Source organism: Callorhinus ursinus, unplaced genomic scaffold (genome assembly GCF_003265705.2).
Source record: "Callorhinus ursinus isolate GAN/ISIS: 27379988/994484 unplaced genomic scaffold, GSC_fseal_2.0 scaffold59, whole genome shotgun sequence".
Classification (NCBI taxonomy): Eukaryota; Metazoa; Chordata; class Mammalia; order Carnivora; family Otariidae; genus Callorhinus; species Callorhinus ursinus.
In genome coordinates this window covers 7,225,069-7,245,514 of record NW_027397121.1, presented here as the reverse complement: position 1 = coordinate 7,245,514, position 20,446 = coordinate 7,225,069, and the positions used below count along the sequence as shown (strand labels likewise).

Genomic DNA, 20,446 nt, shown 5'->3' with positions numbered 1-20,446 from the left:
CGCTGAGGCTGGAGTCAGGTCAAATGTGAGAACTGCATCCCCCAAAGTTTTAAGTTAGAACTGGGGGAGGGGGTAGGTGGGCGAGGAATGAGAAGCGAGAAAGGAAGTCAGAGGGACAGAGGATTCCGGAGCGAGCTTGCGGCCCTCGGAGCCCAGCACACCACCACCCAGCACGCCGCAGGCCTCAGGGAATGTCTGGGGCAGAGTCAGGCAGGGTAATACTGGAAGGACGCCGAGAGCAGGGAGTGAGTGGCCGTGACGGCGGGTGAGGTCAGTTAAGGACACTGCCCTGATTCCGCCCCTGAGGCGTCTGGGCCAGTCAGGAGCCGCCCACAGTCCCCCCCCCCGCCCCATCACCCAGTTCCCCACCCCACCCCCGGCACTTGGGCCTCGGGCGCCAAGGCTCTCAAAGCAGAGGAAGCAGGTCTGACGTCTGGCTTCCAATCAGAGCGCGGCTCTCGGAGATGGGCGGAACCCAAAGAAGGCGGGAGCGGGAGAAGTCTCCCCTCCCGCCACGCCCCCACCCCGTGGCAGCCAATCGGGAGAGCCTGCCAGCCAGGGCCGTTCCAACTCGGCCTCCCGACGCGCCCACCTCCTTCTTCTCACCGCCCTCCCGCGGGGCGGACCCGGACCCAGCGCCTGGCAAACTCCGGGCGCCTTTGAAGACCCTTCCCCTCCCTGCCTCGGGGGCTGGGCCCGCATCCAGAGGGCCTAAGCGGGGGGGGGGGGGGGGGCAGAATTCATTCTCCTTCCGTAACTCTTTGGGACCTGGGAAGGAATGCTCAGGCCACAGGGGAGAAGGAAACATCCCCAAATTATCATTTTCTCCGGACTGCCTGCGCCTTTTCCCTAAAGACTTAAAGGCGCCTCCGTGTCTCTCCGGTCTAGAGTCTTGAGTTCAAACGAGGTGTATAGGTGCAGCAGGAAGGCTCCAAGTCAAAACACAGAAATGGATGAAATAGGCATTCTGGAAACCTGTCCTACCGCTGCCCGTCCTACGCCTGCAAGGGCTGTGCCAGGCACAACCAGAGGAGCTAAGAGCTGATGTTGAAGGAGAGGGGACAGTCCCAGGGTCAGCTTGGTGGGGAGGGATGCAAGGAAAGCCCGCGTTGGGGAACCAAGGTAGCCTGTGGGACAGTGCCTGAGGCCGCACAGCCATGTTCCCAGCCCTTTTGGGGGCATTTGCCCCAAATGCCTTTGGAGGCATTTGCCATTTTATTTATTTTTTGAGGCATTTGCCATTTTAACCAGGGGCCACCTTCCTTCATCACGTTGGTTACTCATGAACTAGTTCCCTCCCTAAAACCTCCCAGGCCAAAGAAATGCAGCCATTTCTTTGGCCTGAAGCAGCGAGAGGTTAAAGGTTACTATCTGTATCCCTTCTTTCTGGACACCCACCAGAAGGGAGGTAAGCCCAGGAGGTAGCCACAGCCGAAAGGTGACCTTGGAGCAGAAATGAGGGCCACTTGAAGGCCCCGGGAGGAAGGAGATGGGAAAAGAGTTTTATGTCATATTAAATACTGTTTTCTGCAGACTGGCCTTGGAGTAACTCTCAAGCCAGGAGGGAACTGGTTAGTGTCCAAGTTTCTGAGATCTTAGGTCAAAAAGCTACAGAAAAGAAATCACTGAGTGGAGGAAAAAAATCAATGACTTGCCTTGCCACCAATTCCAAGAGTTGAGGCTTTGCGTCTCAGGACACGATAACAAGAGTTGAGTAAACCAAAGATTGAGACAGTGAAGGTTTTACTGGGGGAAGAGAACTTGGGTGGGGGTGGTGAGGGGTGGTAAAATTGGGAAAATGATAAAGGCTGTTTTGGAAGCCCGGGGGGAAGTGGTCCCAGGTTTCAGTACACCTGAAAACAAGGGGATCCAGCTTATCCTAATGAGGCAGGGTCCAGAGAATGAAGGCAGGGTAAGGCATGTCAAGGACCTGGGAGGCAGGTGGAAAACTGGTAAGGAAACCCCAGGTGAAGAAGTCTGGGACGGGGTACAGAAGTCCATAGAGAAGGCCGGTGGATCCCAGGGTCCAGCACATCAGAAGTTAGGCTTGTGTTTCTTGAGCTCCACCATTAGGTGATGAATGTTGATGAGCTCAGCCCGGGCAGGGAGAGCTCGGAGCTGGGGCTGCGAGAGCACCCGGTGGAAGCGATGATAGAGCTGGATCAGCTGGGTCAGAGCTCCCTGGTCAGAGAAAGTCATGGAAGGATCAGGCTGTGGGGTGGTGGTGCTAAAAATGACGTTAGGAATTAGGCTAGGGCTCATCCAGAACTTTGGGCAGGCTGGATATTGAAGATCAAGGGTCACCTGGACGATGCTGAGCCCAGGGAAAACCACTAGTGACGGGAGCTGAGGGGGGAGTGAGGCCCGGGAGCTACAAGTCACCTGGATGATACTGGTTCCATTTCTGAAGTTGGTGAAACTCCGCATTACATCCTGACTCAGAGACTCCACTGATGATTTCCAGGAACTACCAAAGCCACGGATCAGCTGAGTAACCCGGGCTGATGGCAGGAGGAAACAGGGAGGGTGTCAGAGGAGGACCTGGCTAGGTGATCTCTGACCCCTAAATCCTCCACAAGGCACAGCCCTCCTCAGCATCCAACCCCATTTTCCTGCTCTACCCCTCCCCGTGGAATCTGCATCCTCTCATTTTTCTTTTCCACTCCCCTTACCACTGACCCCACCACTACCACATCATCTTCATACCTTCTTCCCCTCGAAGTCGTTCAGCCTGTCCACGCTCAATCAAAGCCTCAGCTTCCTTCACAAATGCCACCAGACCCCCAAAAGGGGGAGATAATAACTCTTCAATGAATTCCTGTAGAAATAAACACACACACACACACAGAGTCAAGTGTCCTGGTGTCAACAGACTTCCCCACTTCTGGCATCATGACTGACCAAGTCCTCAGAATATTCCCAGAGCAAATTATATACTTGAAGACACCCCTGGTCTCAACAAGAGGTGGGGGAAATCTCCAAGGAGTCCCTCCAAAAACAAAAACCAAAAAACTAAACTTGAGCTGGGAGCAGAGCAACGAGAAATTGGGATCAGGGCCGGAACCAGAGGGGTGGGCAGCTGGGAGAGGCAGGGCTGCCAGAGGCAAATGGCCATGGCAACTCTGCTCTCTGGAAACCGAGCCTGATGCCAGATATAAGTGGAGATGCGGAGCCTGGGTCTCTCGCGAGAGCCTCAAAGGGGTGCTGATGTAGATGGAGGTGGACTGCATCTTACAGCCACTGCAAAAGCAGAGGCAAATCCTCTTGACAGATAAATATCCTCAACCCCATTTTAGGCCCATATGACACCCCCTGACTAAGATCAAGCAATGATCTCAAAGATCGTCAGACACATAAGGAAGGAAACTACTCTGAGAGGCAGGAGATAATAAGCAATGGACTTAGACCTCCAAAGACTGCCAACATCAGAACTGTCAGATATATAGTGGTTGTGTGTTCTGTACAAAATGTTCAAAGAATTAAAAATATAGACACAAAGATGACGACTCAAGATTAGGAATGGACATACTTGAAACAAAATGAAATTTTTAAGAAATGACTTAAAAATTTTAAATGTTTTTAACTTTAAAAAAGTCAACAGGTTAAACCGCAGATTAGAAATAGCCGAAGAATGGTTAACAGCAAATTGAAATTTATAATTGAAGTAATCACTTAGAATGAAGCACAGAGAGATAAGGAGATGGAAAATTTTGAGCCACTGAGAGGTACAGAAATCTAATTCATGGATGTAGGCAGTGAGCACTGATGGCTACTGACAGAAAAGGAACCAAGACGACGTATGTGTCCCGATGGAAGTACACACCACTAGCTCTCAATTATCCTGGAAAAAAAAAAACCAACTGCAATCTGATCAAACCTTTTCATCTAACTACACACTTATGGGGAAAAGAAACAGTTTAGCCACACCATGGAATGTGATCTGCAAAATCCAGACTGTATGTTATTCTACATGACAAATGACTCCGTGACTGTTTCTTCCACAGATAAATTGCAGAGAAGGGGAGCAAAGATGGAAGGGCACTCTATAGATTATAAAGAGACATATGTATGAACCATACATGGGTGCTGATTTGAACCATAAAAACCATTTATGAGAGGGGCACCTGGGTGGCTCAGTCGGTTAAGTGGCTGTCGTCGGCTCAGGTCATGATCCTGGGGTCCTGGGATCGAGCCCCACGTCCAGCTCCCTGCTCAGTGGAGAGCCCGCTTCTCCCTCTCCCTCTGCCTGCCACTCTGCCTACTTGTGCTCTCTTTCTATCTCTCTGTCAAATAAATAAATAAAATCTTTAAAAAAACCCCAAAAAACCATTTATGAGATAACTGGAAAAACCTGAATACTAGCTCTTTTAAGTGAGATCATTTTTTTAAAGTGTAATATGTTGTGGTTTTTAAAACACATCCTGATACAGGAGAAGAGATGATGTATAAGATTTAATTCCAATTAACTGGGGGTGGGGCGCCTGGGTGGCTCAGTCAGTTGGGTGTCTGCCTTCGGCTTGGGTCATGATCCTGGGGTCCTGGGATCGAGCCTCAGGGAGCCTGCTTCTCCCTCTCCCTCTGTCCCTCCCCTTGCTTGTGCTGTTTTTCTGTCAAATGAATAAATAAAATCTTTAAAAAAAATAATTGGGGGGCAGGTACGGGAGGATAAGCAATGAGCGCTGATAGAGATGAAACAGAACTATCCATGAGTACTTACACACTGAAGAAAGTCTGTGATGGCACCTGGGGGGTCCACTATGCCATTCTCTATATTAGCATGTGCATTTAAAATTTCCCACAATAGGGGCGCCTGGGTGGCTCAGTTGTTAAGTGTCTGCCTTTGGCTCAGGTCATGATCCCAGGGTCCTGGGATCAAGCCCTGCATCGAGCTCCCTGCTCCGCGGGAGGCCTGCTTCTCCCTCTCCCACTCCCCCTGCTTGTGTTCCCTCTCTCACTATGTCTCTCTCTGTCAAATAAATAAATAAATAAAATCTTTAAAAAAAATAAAAAATTTCCCACAATAAAAAGTTAAAATTGGGGTGCCTGGCTGAGCTGGTAGAGCATGTGACTCTTGATCTTGGGGTTGTGAGTTCAAGCCTCATATTGGGTGTAGAGATTGCTTAAAAATAAAACCTTTAAAAATTAAAATAAAAAAAATAGAAGGGCTGAATTAAAGTGGGGGGGGGCAGGGAGAGAAATCCATAAAAACAAGAAATCCAAGCTAGATAGTAAGATCTGGTAGGGTGAAAGTGAAACAAACTACTTCCATTTAAAAATAAAATCTTTGGGTGCACCTGGGTGGCTCAGTCGTTAAGCATCTGCCTTCGGCTCAGGTCATGATCCCAGGGTCCTGGGATCAAGCCCCGCACCGGGCTCCCTGCTCCGCGGGAAGCCTGCTTCTCCCTCTCCCACTCCCCCTGCTTGTGTTCCCTCTCTCGCTGTGTCTCTCTCTGTCAAACAAATAAATAAAATCTTAAAAAAAATAAAAAAAATAAAGAAATAAAACCTTTGGGGTGCCTGAGTGGCTCAGTGGGTTAGGCGTCTGGCTCTTGATTTTGGCTCAGGTCACAATCTCTGGGTCATGGGATAGAGCCCTGTGTGGCGCTCAGCGTGGAGCCTGCTTGGGATTTTCTCTCCCTCTGCTCCTCCCCCACCCCCCACTTTCCCTCTAAAAATTAAAAACAAAAATTTTTTTTTCCACTCTTCCCACAAACCATCCATTGCCACTGAGGGACATCAGGTAATTAATATGAGACTGGGGAGATATTCCCAAGAATGGATCTTTCTATAATTGAGGGATCTTCATTTGTAATATCACTTTGAACAGAGATTAGAGAACCAAATTCAACCTATTCCAGTTGTCCAAATGCAATAACCCACTCTTAACAATAGACAGTGAGGGACACAGGGAGTGTACTGCAAAGGGAAGTTCAGCGAAGAGCAACGAACTGTCCTGTCTACCACAGTAGCCACGACTCACATGTAGCTATTAATCACCTGAAATGTGGTTAGTTGTAACTGAAATATGCCATAAGCATAAAATACATGCCAGACTTCAAAGACTTCACATGGGAAAAAATTTAAATAATTACCAACTTCTTATTGGTTACATGTTGAAGTAATGATATTTTGAATACAGCAGCTTAAACAAAATACAGTAAGTTCATTCCATCTATTTCTTTTTACTGTTTGAAAGGTAGCTCCTAGAAAATTTGAAATGACTTAAGTGGCTCCTATTTGTGGCACATATTGTATTTCTATTGGACAGCAGTGGTCTAGACTTGGAAGCTTTCTTTATGCTATCAACTAAAAGAGAATGTTAGGGAAAAAAACATTAAAAAAGAATGTTCTGATAGCTGAGGAGCTGACCAGAGGGAAACAGTGCACTGGGCTTTGGCCAGCAATCTTTCCCACAAACAGTATCTAGAAGCAGCCCAGCAAAAAGGACCAGGAGCACTGATGCCAGGTGGCTCCCTGGCCAATCTCACAGCACCTCAGCTGCTCTCAGCAGAGCCCCCTGGTTTAAGGGAATTGCAGTTCTGAAGGCAGGGCTGACATTCCCCCTGGTCACCTAACGGCAGGGGAGGACAAGTTTTCTTTCTGGTCTTCTTACATGTTTATTTTACTAAGAGAGAAGAATGGGAAAGTTTAACCTAAAACTAACCCAACCCCAGAAAGAAAGAAGAAAGAATGGAGAAAAAACAATGTTGAAAAGATATGGCTGGGGTGCCTGGGTGGCTCAGTTGGTTAAGCGACTGCCTTTGGCTCAGGTCATGATCCTGGAGTCCTGGGATCGAGTCCCGCATCGGGCTCCCTGCTCAGCAGGGAGTCTGCTTCTCCCTCTGACCCTCTTCCCTCTCATGCTCTCTGTCTCTCATTCTCTCTCTCTCAAATAAATAAATAAAATCTTTAGAAAAAAAAAAAAGAAAAGATACGGCTGTGAGGGATGCTTGGGTGGCTCAGTAGGTTAAGCGTCTGCCTTCGGCTCAGGTCATGATCTCAGGGTCCTGGGATTGAGCCCCACATCGGGCTCCCTGCTCTTCAGGGAGTCTGCTTCTCCCTCTTCCTCTGCCCCTCTCCCTGCTTGTGTTCTCTTGCTCTATCTCTCAAATTAATAAACAAAATCTTAAAAAAATATATGGCTGTGAATTTTCCCAAATTAATGAAAAAGATAAATTCAAAGACCCAGGAAACACAAGATACCAAACAAGATAAATAAAGAGAAATCCACATCTAAATATATTGTGGTAAAACTTCATTATACCAAAGAAAAGAGGATCTTTTAAGAACAGTCAGAAGGAACAGACTGCCGTTTCTAAATGTTGAGAGAAAATAATTTAGAATGTGACAGTAAGCCAGCAAAACTATCTTTTTCTAACAAAGATAAAATAAAGGCATTTATATAAAAACAAAAATGAAGTTTACTACCAACAAACTTTCACCAAAATATTTCTGTAAGATTTACTTCAGGAAGAAAAAAAATGACCCCAAAAAGATAATTTGAATTTTTTGGGAAACATGCATGGAAATCCAGATAAAAGTTGTCACTATAAAATGGCAACAATTAAAAGTTGAACAGAGGGGCATCTGGGTGGCTCAGTTGGTTAAGTGTCTGCCTTCGGCTCAGGTCATGATTCCAGGGTCCTGGGTTCAAGCCTGTGTAGGGCTCCCTGCTCAGCGGGGAGTCTGCTTCTCCTGTTCCCTATACCCTCCCTGCCGCCCAGTCCCACTGGTGCTCCCTCTGTTTTTCAAATAAATAAATAAAATCTTTAAAAAAAAAAGTACAACAGAAATAAAATACTGGTCACTAATAGCATAGAAGGCAGAAGGGGGAGGAACGACTAGAGCATTAAAGTATTTTCAATGTTTTAAAGTCTACATATGTTTGGGAGAGCGGTTAAATATTAAGTTTAAATGTCAAGCTAAATATGCAAAGAAGTATTTAAAGGACAAATTCTAAAAGAATGGAATATGAAATCCAAACAGAAAAAAACACAGTGTGGAGTCTGTTTGAGATTCTCTCTCCTTCTCCCTCTGCCCATCCAGCTTGTGAGTTCTCAAGCTCTCTCTCTCTCAAATTAAATAAATCTTAAAAAAAAAAAAACTAAAAATGGTAGAAAAAAGTCCAAATGTAACACTAATCATCATAAAAATAAACAGATTAAATCACAAGTTAAAAGGCAAATAACCCAATTTTTTAAAAGTTCCAGCTATATGCAATTTATAAAAGACTTAAAATGTAAAAACATAAAAAGACTGAAAGTAGAAGAATGGAGATAAGTTAACAGGCAAATATTAATCAAACTAAAGCCAACAGAGCTATGTTAGTATCAGACATAACAGGCTTTAAGACAAAATTATTAGGGCTAATGTGGGTCATTATATCGTGACAAATACTTCAAGTCACCAATAAGATCTAACGATTCTAACCTTTTAGGAATTTAGATAAAATAAGCTGAAACTCTATAAAGCAAAAGTTGATAGAACTGCAGTGAAAAAGTGACAAATCCATAAATTTCAAAACATATCTCCCAACTATTGATAAGTCAAGCCCACACAAAAATAATCAGTAAAGATGTAGATAATGTGAACAATACAATTAAAAGGCTTGGGTCTCCACACTTAGCAATTAAAGAATACACATTCTTCTCAAACACACATGGGACATCTACAAAAGTTGATCATGTAACTAGGCCACAAGTGAATCTAAACAAACTTCCAAAAATCAGCACCAAAAACCACGTTCTCCATCCACAATGCAATTAAATTAGACATTAATAACAAAAAGATAAGAAAACTACCTCTGGAAATTTTAAAACACTCCTCCAAAAAAACCCTCATAGATCGAAAAAGAAGTAACTGAAATATACAAATTCTTAGAACTGAATTATTTTATTTTTATTATTATTTTAGAACTGATTATTTTTAAAAATGCTACATATTCAAACCTGCAGAATTCAGTAAAAGCAGTAATCTGAGGGAATTCCATTGTTTTAAATCTTCAAGGATGCTTTTGCTGGCAAGTTCTATGAAACCTTTCAAGGAAGAGATCATTTTAAGCTTAACTCTTTCAGAATAGAAACAGAAAAGGTACATCTCCTTTCCCCCTCCTACAAATCCAGTATGACTTTGGTACCAAAACCATACAAGGATACTACAAGAAAAGAAAATCAATGGCCAATATCACCTATGCACAAAGAAGCAAAAATTCTAAATGAATTAGACCAAATCCAGAATGGTTTAACATTCTAAAATCTACAAATGTCATAAACCATAAAATTGATAAAGAACAAAAGCCATATAATTACCTCAACCATTGCAGAAAAAACACATTCTTAATAAAAAATTCAATGATTTTAATAAATAATAACTGTTGGCATACTAGGAATTGAATACCAACTGTTGGTGAGGATGTGGAGAAAAAGGGACCCTCTTGCACGGTTGGTGGGAATGCAGGCTGGTGCAGCTGCTGTGGAAAATAGTATGGAGGTTCCTCAAAAAATTGAAAATAGAATCACCATATGATTCAGTAATTCTACTACTGGGTATTTACCCGAAGAAGACAAAAATACTAATTTGAAAAGACATATGCACCCCCATGTTTATTACAGCCTTGTTCACCACAGCCAAGATATGGAAACAAAGTGTCCACTGATAGATGAACAAAGATGTGGTATGTACATACAATGGAATATTAGCCACAAAAATAAATGAAATCTTGACAGTTGCAATGACATGATGAATCTAGAAGGTATAATGCTAAGTGAAATAAGTCAGCCAGAGAAAGACAAATACCATATGATTTCACTCATATGTAGGATTTAAGAAACAAAATGAAGTAAAACAAGAGACAAACCAAAAATCAGACTCTTAAATACAGAGAACAAACTGGTGGTTGCCAGAGTGGGCAGGTGGGGGACGGATGAAATAGATAAAGGGGATTATGAGTACACTTATCTTGAGCACTGAGAAATGTTCACAATTGTTGAATCATCATATTGTACACCTGAAACTAATATAACACTGTATGTTAAATTATGCTGGAATTTTAAAAAATGAATTACTGATATGTAATGAAAAAATAGTAATAATAATAACTTGGCATACTAGGGATTAAAAGGAATTTTCTTAACCTCTGAAAGGGTATCTATAAAAAGCCTATAAAACAAGACTATAAAAAATTTTCTTAATCTGAGAAAGGGTATCTATAAAACAGCAATATTACTCTTACTGGGGAAATGACAAAAGGATTCCTTTTAAAATTAGGAAAAGATAAGGGTTCTCACGATCATCACTTCTACTCAATTATTCAACTTTGTGCTGGAGGTACCAGCCAGTACAGGAAGAAAAAGACTTAAGAAATTCTAGACTTAAAAAAAAAAAAAAAAAGAAAGAAATTAAAGACTTAAGGATTAGAAAGTTAGAACTAAAACTGTTGTGCCTATATAGAAACACACACACACACACACACAATCTCCAGAAATGTTATTAGAAATGTAAGTTAAGGAGGTGGCTGGCTATATGGTTGATATACAAAAACCAATAGCATTTCTATCGGCAATTCAAACAACAAGAAAATTTCTTTCTAAAATAATAATATTTAAGTATCAACAGTTTATTTAAAGGACAAATTCGAAAAGAATAGATCACAAAGCCTGAACAATCAGAAAGAAAAAATGTGATAATTATTCCTCGTAATTCCTAGTACTCCTAGTAATTACTCCTAAATAAATGTGGATTTACTCCTAATAGGAATAACCTACAGTAACAACTTCTAGCACACTAGGGACTGAGAAGAATTTTCTTGACCAGATAAAAGGCATCTATGAAAACACTCACAGAAGCATTACTCCTAATGGGGAAATGATGAAAGCATTCCCTCTAAAATCAGGAACAGGATAGGGGTTCTCGATATTACCCTTCTACTCAACTGCTCAACATTGTCAAAGAGATCCTAGCCAGAATAGTAGGAGATCAAAGATGTAAGAAATTAAGGGCAAAGGGTTACAGAGGATTTATTCACTCCTAGGGGGTGAAATCTGCATATTACACCTGCCTAAGAATAACTGACAAAAGATCTGCAATGTCTTCGTGCTGAATACTACAAAAGGTTATCAAAAAACATTATAGAATATCTTAAAAAATGGGAAGCCCATGTTCATGGATGAGAAGTTTCACTATCATAAACTATCAATTTTTCCAAACTGATTCAAATTGATTAATGCAATTCCAATCAAAATCCTTAAAGTTTTCTCAATGTGAAAATTTACAAGCTGACAATAAAATTTATATGAAAAGTCAAGAGGCCAATAATAAGAACCTCCTGAAAAAAGTAGAATTTGCATAATTGCAAAGCATAATTAAAACTGCACTACAGGTTAGACAAATTGATCAATGGAATAGAACAGAGGCAAGACATACATCTTTATAGTTTCCTACGTGATAGAGGCACACTGTAGATCAAGTGGAGAAAGAAAGGGATTTTCTATAAATGGTTCTGTGCCCATTACTATCTATATATAAAATATTAAATTAGATTCCTACCTCACATCATACACAAAACCAATTCCAGGTAAATTTAGAGCTTAAACATAAAAGAGCAAAATTCTATAACATTAAGAAGAAAATGTAGTATATTTTTCTGACCTTGGGATAATACGAGATTTCTTAGATGAGACAGAAAAATCAAGAAAAGATCAGTAAAGTCAATCATGTTAAAATTAAGAATTTGTCCACCAGGGGCGCCTGGGTGGCTCAGTTGGTTAAGCAACTGCCTTCGGCTCAGGTCATGATCCCAGGGTGCCGGGATAAAGCCCAGCATCAGGCTCCCTGCTCAGCCAGAAGCCTGCTTCGCCCTCTCCCACTCCCCCTGCTTGTGTTCCCTCTCACGCTATCTCTCTCTCTCTCTCTCTCTGTCAATTAAATAAATAAATAAAATCTTAAAAAAAAAAAGTGTCCACCATAAAACAACATAAAAAAATAAAAAGTAAATAGAAAAAGCACTGAAAGATATCTGCAACCTATCAAAAGATTGGTTTCCTAAGTATAAAAACACTCTTATAAATCAAAAAGAAATACACAGATAGCCCAATTTTAAAAAGGTCAAATACTATGAAAGATGTTTTACAGGAAAAGAAAAATCTGTATGACTTTTGAACATTTGAAATGATGCTCAATCTCATTAGTAATCAGGAAAATGCAAATAAAGACCCCCAACAAAATACCTACCAGAATGGTAAAGATAGTTTGATAATACCATGTGTTGGAGAAAATATTGCTCAGTGAGAATTCTTACACATTGCTGGTAAGGGAAAAACTGGTATACCACTTAGGAATCTGGCAGTGTCTCATAAAGTTAATTGCTGGCAAATCCTCTAAGCAACAAGCCAGTGCTGACTTCAAAGAGAAATTTTTATAAAACTTATCTCCATCTACATGCACTAAGAGACATAACTGTTCACAAAACAATTCTCACAGTAGCAAAAAACTAGATAATCCAAATATCCACCTGCAGAATACGTTATATTCACACAACATAAAATTATATAAAGTAAAAAAGAATAAGCTGCAGCCATATATAATAATACGATAATGTTGGAAAAATTATGCATGAAAAAAATCCTGTGATTGTTTTTATGTCACTCAAAAATAAAACTAAATGGCGGCTCCTGGCTGGCCCAGTGGGTAGAGCCTGCAACTCTTGATCTCGGGTCGTGAGTTTGAGCCCCATGTTGGACATGGAGATTACTTTAAAAAAGTAAATAAATAAATAATAAAAAATCTTAGAAATAAATAAAACTAAGTAATCATTGTTTTGCCATACTTAAAGGCGTATTTTTCTTTAAAGATTTTATTTATTTATTTATGAGAGACAGAGAGAGAGAGAGAGAGAGAGAGAGAGAGAGAGGCAGAGGGAGAAGCAGGCTCCCAAGGAGCAGGGAGCCCGATGCGGGACTCGATCCCAGGACTCCGGGATCATGACCTGAGCCGAAGGCAGACGCTTAACCATCTGAGCCACCCAGGCGCCCAAGGCGTATTTTTAAAAGCAAGAGCATGGTAAACACAGTATTAGGTCGAGAGATTTAAAAGAGTGACAGGCAAGGAAATGGGGGAGGAAGAATTCATTGTTTGATGCTGGTTATCACCAAGGTATGTGGGGTGTTCAGGGGCATGTGTACCATTAAAAAAAAACACAAAAGGAAATAAAGCAGACCAATAGTTCCAATTCTGTGTACCTGAAGCCCTCTAACTGCCACTCCCTACAAACATACACACACGAGACTGTCCCACCCCCCTACCTGTGTCCGAGCATTGAGCAGCTGCTGGAAACTCTCAACCTCCTTGCTGTCATCTGCAGCCCGCTCCTAAGGGAAGACAAAGGGAAATCTCAAGTGTGGGGAGAAGCAGTCCTTCACTTCAGGATATCCTTTTCCTTCCACATTTACTGTACTTGGCCAGGCAATGGGCCAAGCACCAAGAATAATACATGAACGAGACCAACATCATCTCTGTCCTCCCGGAGCTCACAGAGCAGTGGGGGAAGCCAGACTCTCCGGGTAGGGAGGAAGGGAGACATGATGTCTGTACCATCAGCACACCCAGCATCATGTCATAGTTGTTGATCAGAAACACAAGCTGCTCCTTCCTTGAGGAGAACTCGGCTGCCACTCGGAGGACAAAATTCTCTACTTCCACCTGGAAAAGCCAGAAGGAAGAGGTGACACAAGGAGGCAGGAGCACATGGCCCTTGTCACACCCCAGGCCACCGCCGCAGCCCGGCTGCCAGGAAGTCTCTCCTGCCCACCCTCACCTGTAGCTGTCCCAGCAGCTGCATTGTCCGTTCGTTGGGAATTGTCTGATTGATGCTGACAAGAGCAGACGAGAACTCTGCGTATCGGCGTGTGATCTGGGGCAGAGAAAGTCGGAGGAAAATCACACCGGCCCCCTCGCCCAACTAACACAATCTCCCAAGTCCCTAGGAGCTAGCCAATCAACCTCTGTGACTCCCACCCCCAATCCCTCTACCCAACGGTGCCCGAATCACCCTGAACCTAGACTGCCCCCCACACACAGTGTGCCCAGTATCCAGCCAGGCCCGCAACACAACTGGGAACCTGGCCAACCCCCACAGTGAAGCTAAGAGCCCTGCCTTTCAGGAACCCCTTTGTTACCCTTGCCCTCTCTCACATAGTGGGGCCGAGTATCCAGCCCCCCAAGGCGCTGAGGGTCAGTGCTTCGGACACTCTGGACATTCATCTCCAGAATCAGCTCAAATCGTGGCCACAGCAAGGCAAGCACCTGCTCCCAGTACCTGCAGGCTTAATCAGAATCAGAGATCAGCTGGCAAGAAATGGGGGGGGGTATCATGATGAGCACTGGGTGACACATGGAATTGCTGAATCACTGTATCATACACCTGAAACTAATAGAACACTGTATGTTAACTAACTGGAGTTAAAATAAAAACTTAAAAGGCCAAAAAGAAATGTGGGGCGACGGTGGTCGGGTTTCTGTGGGGGAACCCAATTAACAGCTGAGGGGTGGGGGAGGCAGGACTGGTATGAAAGGTGAGTCAGAAAGCAGTATTGTCCCCAGGCAGATGAACGGGAGTAAGACTCAGGGTGTCGGGTCAGTAGCAGCCCAAGGGTCAGGGCAGGGTCATGTAAGACCAAGGGTTCAAGGGCATCAAGGACCAGAGCTCAGTGACCTGTCCAGGGCAGGAACATCCCTCTTCGCTGCAATGTTGCGGAACCGGAGGACGATGTGGATACAAAGAAAAACAGCAATGGCATCGTAGCAGTCCGTGAGATAGGACTCCAGGTGTTTCTGTGATTCAGGGACAGAGTATTGGAAAAGGATGTTTGTTAACTCTGTCATCCCCAGTGGCTATGGACAAATGCACATGTTCCTCTGGGGATGCAGCACTGGGAGGGAAGGGAGTGAGCTCTCGGGAAATGGTCCCTCGTTCCCTGTCCACTGGCCACTCAGGTGGTCCTGCTGCCTTGCCCATCAGGATCTATGCTCACAAGCCCATCATAGTAGAAGTCAAGGCTGAGCATCATTTCGGGGGCCCTTAGTTTTCAGATGCTACTGCCTGGGTGTGGGTCAATAGTAGGGGCAGCCTCAGGGACCCCAAACTTTGAGGGCTTCATATACTCTGTACTAGGCTTAGCCATTTTAGAAGGAGGGGGTCCTGGTTTCAGTACCACCAGGGCTATGACCCCACTACGGTGCTGCAGAGGACTGAGGACAAAGGGGATCTGAGAGCACGGGAGCTGGGGGTCTTACCAGGGTCATGCCGAGCGTGCGACCCATGACAGCATGGAAGAGGTCGTGTGCAGCCGAGCCGGACACAACGAAGAAGTCACAGATGAAAAGGTACTCACGGCAGGAATTGTCTAGAAGGGCATAGTGCTGGCTTCGGAAGAGGGCCTCGAATGGATACTAGGGTGGGAGAGGTGAGAGAGACGAAGGGATGGACCCCCAACACTGACTCCCATAGATATCGCTGGAAAAATCAACAAGCCTGGGTAATGAGAGCTCAGGAGGCCCTTCCCATCGAACCCAAGTACAGGCTGTGAAGGAGCACCCTGAATGGGTACTGAAATGGGAGGGGGACGAGGGGCACAAGAGAAGAACCCACCCCCACCTGCTGTTACTATGCCACCCACCTCCACCACCTGCCTCATGACATTCCCCTCAGTCAGTCTCGCCCTCTGTCTGTCCTGAAGTCAATGGTCTCGACCCTCTGCCCATCACAGAACACTTGGGCAACCCAAGAAGGCCACTCCCAATTCTACGGGGATTGATACAGGGAACTGCAGGGTGGGGAGCTTTGCCTATAGGTCTGGCCTCCCCCCACCCATGCTCAGCATCCCCTCATGACTGACTCTTGGTCCTTCCCCTACCCTCTGTTCTCCCCGCTGGGCGGTGTGGGGCACCAGGATGGGGGCCTCCAGTTCAGTGGGGGAAATGACAGAACCACGGGTCCCCAGGGTGAAGATGGTGTTCCTGCTGCGGAGGGAAGGCTTCGAGAAGAATCGTGAAGGGTCAGAGTCAGGGAAAACAATAAGATCACAACTGTGACAAACACAGAGGCTCAGTACCTTCAGGAACTGCAGGCAGCCAGACACAGCCTTCATGTCCCTCTTTCCCAGTACCAGGGTCCCACTCCCCCTGACACCTGGGAATGGACTTCAGAGAGCTTCTACCCTCCCCACATCATATGCAAAACTATGTGTCAGAAAGGCATGTGACTTTTTCTGGGGAGGGGGGGCCATAGCCTTTATCACATTCTCAAAGGTTTAGGCCCCAGAGAAAAAGGCAAAAAGCAGTGTCTTTGAGGCACCCTCACTGTCAAGGACTAGTAGGTGGGTTCCTCAGCTCTAGGATATCTTTCTTTGCTGTATCTTCTACACCCATTAGATCATCCTTCTCAGCAACTTCCTCGTACTAGGAAAAAAGAAACGAGAGAACTGGTGACCATCTCTTCCCATGGTGTGATAAGAAAATTTTTTTCCACTGTCCAGTCTTGACCAGGTGTGGTCCCTCTTCCCAGACCACATGCCTAGGAATGCCTCTCTCTTTGGCCTCACCTGCACCTTCATGAGCCGCCCCAGGTAAGAGCGATAGTAAGACAGGTAGATCTTGCTCAGTGTTTCCACGTACTCATCCCTGACCTCCTTCGCTGTTGCTCGTTCATTGCCCAGCAGAAACTGATAGAAGAACCTGGGGGGGGCCGGGGACAAGTCAGTCTCCCTGCCTCCCCCAAAAAAGCAAACACTACACGGGCAGCTCGACAGCTCAGAGACCATCCCGAGCACTTCCTCTGGGCAGTGACCTGTACTTCAGCAGGGCCGTCTGGGGGATTTGATAGTTGGTCATTGGTTTTCTGAAGGAATAAATTTTCTGAAGAATGAACTCTCGGATCTTCGTCACCGCCTAGATGGGGGGGGGGGATGAAATACAGGGCATTAAGCTGCAACCTTATGACTGTTTGGGAAAGAGCAGGGAAGTGCCAGATGTTATATATAGGAGGATGGAGAGTGGAGAATACCTCTTTGGTATTTCTGAAAATTTTCAGGGGAACCCAGAGACATGATGATGAGCTCTGCCAGGTAAAGGCAGGGTGAAGTTCTTGGGGATGGGCTACAGGGTGCACTGCCAGGGAAACCCAGGTTGAAGGTGTCAGGGAGGCTGGTTCTAGTAATCTCTGGGGTATCATTCCCACCCCGCACCTTGACCCGGAGCCGGTCGAGTATGCCTCTGACATCAGCGCAGGCCGCTGTCCCTCTACCCTCCTGCTCTCGGACTGCAGCTGCCTTGGCGTCCAGCTCCTGCAACTGCTCCAGGAACCTGGGCTCTGTCACTGGCGCCTCCAGAATTGCCCTGGGTAGCAGGGGTGGGTGGAAGGGATTAGGAGGGAGACCTGGACATTGCTAGATCCCAAACCATAACCCTTACATCCTGCCTGTCGCCTCTCCTTTCTTTTTTTTTCTTATGATTTTATTTATTTATTTGAGAGAGAGAGAATGAGAGACAGAAAGCACGAGAGGGAAGAGGGTCAGAGGGAGAAGCAGACTCCCCGCTGAGCTGGGAGCCCGATGTGGGACTCGATCCCGGGACTCCAGGATCATGACCTGAGCCGAAGGCAGTCGCTTAACCAACTGAGCCACCCAGGCGCCCACGCCTCTCCTTTCTTATGCTGAATCATGTAGTCAGGATATACGTACAAAGTTTTCTGTTCCTGAAACCTCCTCTCTGCCCCATGCCCATAAGCCTTGAACCACCCCCCCCAACTAAATGCCCAACCCTGGATAATTCCTAATCTTGGATGCCTAAAGCATACATCAAGGTTGAGTTGTCAACCCACCCATCAGTTTCTGGAAGGAACTCGATGACCTGAAGCCGGAAACCCGTGTGGTAAGTAGGGGAGGTCACCCTAGCCCATCTACCTGCTATAGACATTGTAACTCTTCAAACTGGCAACTCACGTGATCAGAGCAGAGGGCACTATCAGACCATCGACAAGTTCCCCAAGTTTTCCCCGAACTGCCTGGCGGTTTCGAAGCCGAATGTTCATGGCTCCTGACTGTTCCTGCAGTGTCCGGATCTCAGAGCTGATAGAGCTGAGGTCACTCTGAAAAGCTCCCAACATCTGCTCCATGCGCTGGGGGAAGGAAAGAAGATGTTGCTGGAGGGCCACAGGGTTGGCAGGGGACAAATGGGCCACCTAAGTTTATTGGTGAAGTCTTCGATATCAGTCCATGAGGGTGGCAGGTGATGAGGTAAGAGGTGCCCCAAAGGTCACGGGCAAGTAACATTAGTATAGCACTAACAACAAAAGAGGCTGCTGAGGTCATCTTGAAAGTGAATCTAACTATGCCCACCTGAGGCTGATGACCTTAAGCATGACAGCAGAGACCATGGTCTGACTCAGGGTTATTAGGGGTCACAGGTCATGGTTACTAACCTCAAGAACAGCATCACAGGCTGTGATCTGGTTGTGCAGAGATGCTATGTTCTCACTCTCTTGAATATCTGACCCACAAAAAGTCAAGGGGGCTCACCATAAAGGTGGAGATTCTCAGACCTGCAGGACCACTCCAATTTTTCCCTGCGATGACAGAAACCTCAGAGAGAAGGTGTCAGCCCCAGCTGGGCTGCCTGCACCATGCTCCACAAAACCCCTATTTTAATAACATCACCCTTTTTCTCTACTGGAGGATACAATCCCGGATGGATTTCTGCTCAATCTGCTGTAGCTCCAGCTCAACCTGCTTTGAATAATGACGGAGATCCACACCCTGGGAGAACATAAACACGACAGGTTAGGACAAAATCACAGTGAAGAGACACTGGGACAGGATAACAAAGGACTAGAAGATGAGACACCAGGATAATATTATAACAGCGAGACTGTTTCCTTTTTTTCTTCTTTCAGGGGAGGGTAAGTGGAGGGGAAGATCAGTATAGCAGAAAGCCTCACCGTTTTAAGAGCTTCCTTTACTAACTCATCCTCCAGATTTGCCTGAATGTGAACTGGAAATAGAAGTTCATCATAAGGGTCCAGCTCCACAGCGCCCTCTCCCGCAAATGAACATCTGTACACCAATCCCTGCCTTATTACTTCCAGCCCCCACGCCTCTCACATCAGAAGCAGTCTGCATCTACCTCGTGCCATCGCTTACCATCCACTTCATCCAGGATGAATTCATCAGAGGAGATGTCCAATTCTCCAAGTTGTAATGGCTCCTGAAGACCAGGACCACCCCCCTGAAGAGGGACAAGTTAATGGGAAAGGACAAGGAAGAGAGAGGGAGAACAAATATAATGGGATGATCCAAATACCTTCAGGGAGTGGGGGAAGTGGGGACAGGCTGGGATTTTACTGGGAGCCATAGATACTGAGTTAAAAAATTCCAAGAGTTTCACACTGTACCCAATCTACTACTTGGGGCTTCTGGGTAGGGAATATGACAAAGAGACTTGCAAGCCACCAAGAGAGTAGAGGTGTCCCAGTGAGAAAAATCAGGGGTTGCAGAGAACAGAGCAGAACTTACAGTTGAATGTAGGATACCCAGACTCCTGCTATCCTAGGTGTTCTATCACAATCCCTGTGGAGATCACCAGCCCTTCTAGAAATGTCAGCTAACAGTGTTTACCTGCGTGCCAGGTACCATCTTTCATACATCATTCATGTAATCATAACCAACGATCTATATGGTTAAGTCTTATTATTTCTTTCACCTTATAGGTGTGGAAAGTATGACACAGAAGTCGGTCAACTTGCCCAAAGACACACAGCGTTCAAGAGGCAAAGCTGGAATTAGAACCCAGGCAATCTGACTAACTTTTACACTACACTGCTTCTCTATTCCGCCCCCAAATCTGGAAGTTAATTGAAATTCTGCCCCTGGAACCTGACTCTCGGCCATTCTGATTCCCGCTCAGACTCAGGCCCGATCCCAAGGAGGAATATGGAAAGCCACACAGGTAGCATCACCGGTAGCAGCCGCTCCCCCCACCCTTGTGCCTAGCTCAGCCCGGGCCTTTCTGACGCGAGGACCACCGGACAAGACTCCGCAAGAGAAATAGCCCCGCGTTCTCACCAGCGGGCCCTCCTCTTCCTCCATATCTGAGGCCCCGGCTCGCAACATCAGCTCTCGGGCAGCTGCCGCCATCGTCGCAGCAGCGGCCATTCCGCTCAGCCTCACTTCCGGCAGCTGTCAGTCGCTGAGTCCGCCCTGGGGTGGACCAACAAATCTTAGAGGGTCTTGCAGAGCGCGAAACCGTTCCCAGATATTTGAATTAAGTTGTTGACGCCAGCCTTCCCCTTTCAGCCTAACCACTTCACCCAGCTGCAAATGGGAATTGGGCGCCTTGAGCACAATCCCACCCCGGAACCTTTGCTGCTCTCCCTCTCAAGAACTTTACGAACTGTAAA

The 20,446-nt window shown here is 45.5% G+C and overlaps 1 protein-coding gene across 2 annotated transcripts; it reads right to left on the bottom strand.

Moving 5' to 3' along the window:
• Positions 1 to 1,726: 1,726 nt before the first annotated feature.
• VPS52 (VPS52 subunit of GARP complex) lies at positions 1,727 to 20,430 on the bottom strand. Of its 2 annotated transcripts, XM_025862416.2 has the most exons (20): positions 20,112 to 20,430; positions 19,191 to 19,275; positions 18,989 to 19,041; positions 18,731 to 18,806; positions 18,473 to 18,540; positions 17,994 to 18,169; positions 17,238 to 17,388; positions 16,841 to 16,941; positions 16,596 to 16,728; positions 16,395 to 16,452; positions 15,909 to 16,042; positions 15,289 to 15,444; positions 14,708 to 14,826; positions 14,188 to 14,311; positions 13,811 to 13,906; positions 13,588 to 13,695; positions 13,299 to 13,364; positions 2,707 to 2,818; positions 2,383 to 2,501; positions 1,727 to 2,181 (listed from the first exon to the last, which is right to left on the bottom strand). In XM_025862416.2, the coding sequence occupies exons 1-20, from the start codon at positions 20,199 to 20,201 to the stop codon at positions 2,035 to 2,037; spliced, it is 2,172 nt and encodes a 723-aa protein (XP_025718201.1). In that variant the 5' UTR covers positions 20,202 to 20,430; the 3' UTR covers positions 1,727 to 2,034. The 2 variants fall into 2 exon arrangements, with proteins under 2 accessions (XP_025718201.1, XP_025718202.1); XM_025862417.2 differs by lacking the exon at positions 18,989 to 19,041.
• Between the last annotated feature and the right edge of the window lie 16 nt (positions 20,431 to 20,446).

What these genes read in the sequence shown, in the direction of transcription:
- VPS52 (XM_025862416.2), bottom strand. Translation starts at nt 20,201, where the DNA reads ATGGCCGCTGCTGCGACGATGGCGGCAGCTGCCCGAGAGCTGATGTTG. An exon ending in CCCAGCGGGGAGAACAGAGG is followed by an intron (nt 15,445 to 15,908) that starts GTAGGGGAAGGA and finishes CTCCCACCCTAG; the next exon opens with TATCCATTCGAGGCCCTCTT. An exon ending in TGGATACTCGGCCCCACTAT is followed by an intron (nt 13,907 to 14,187) that starts GTGAGAGAGGGC and finishes TCTCTGCCCCAG; the next exon opens with ATCACACGCCGATACGCAGA.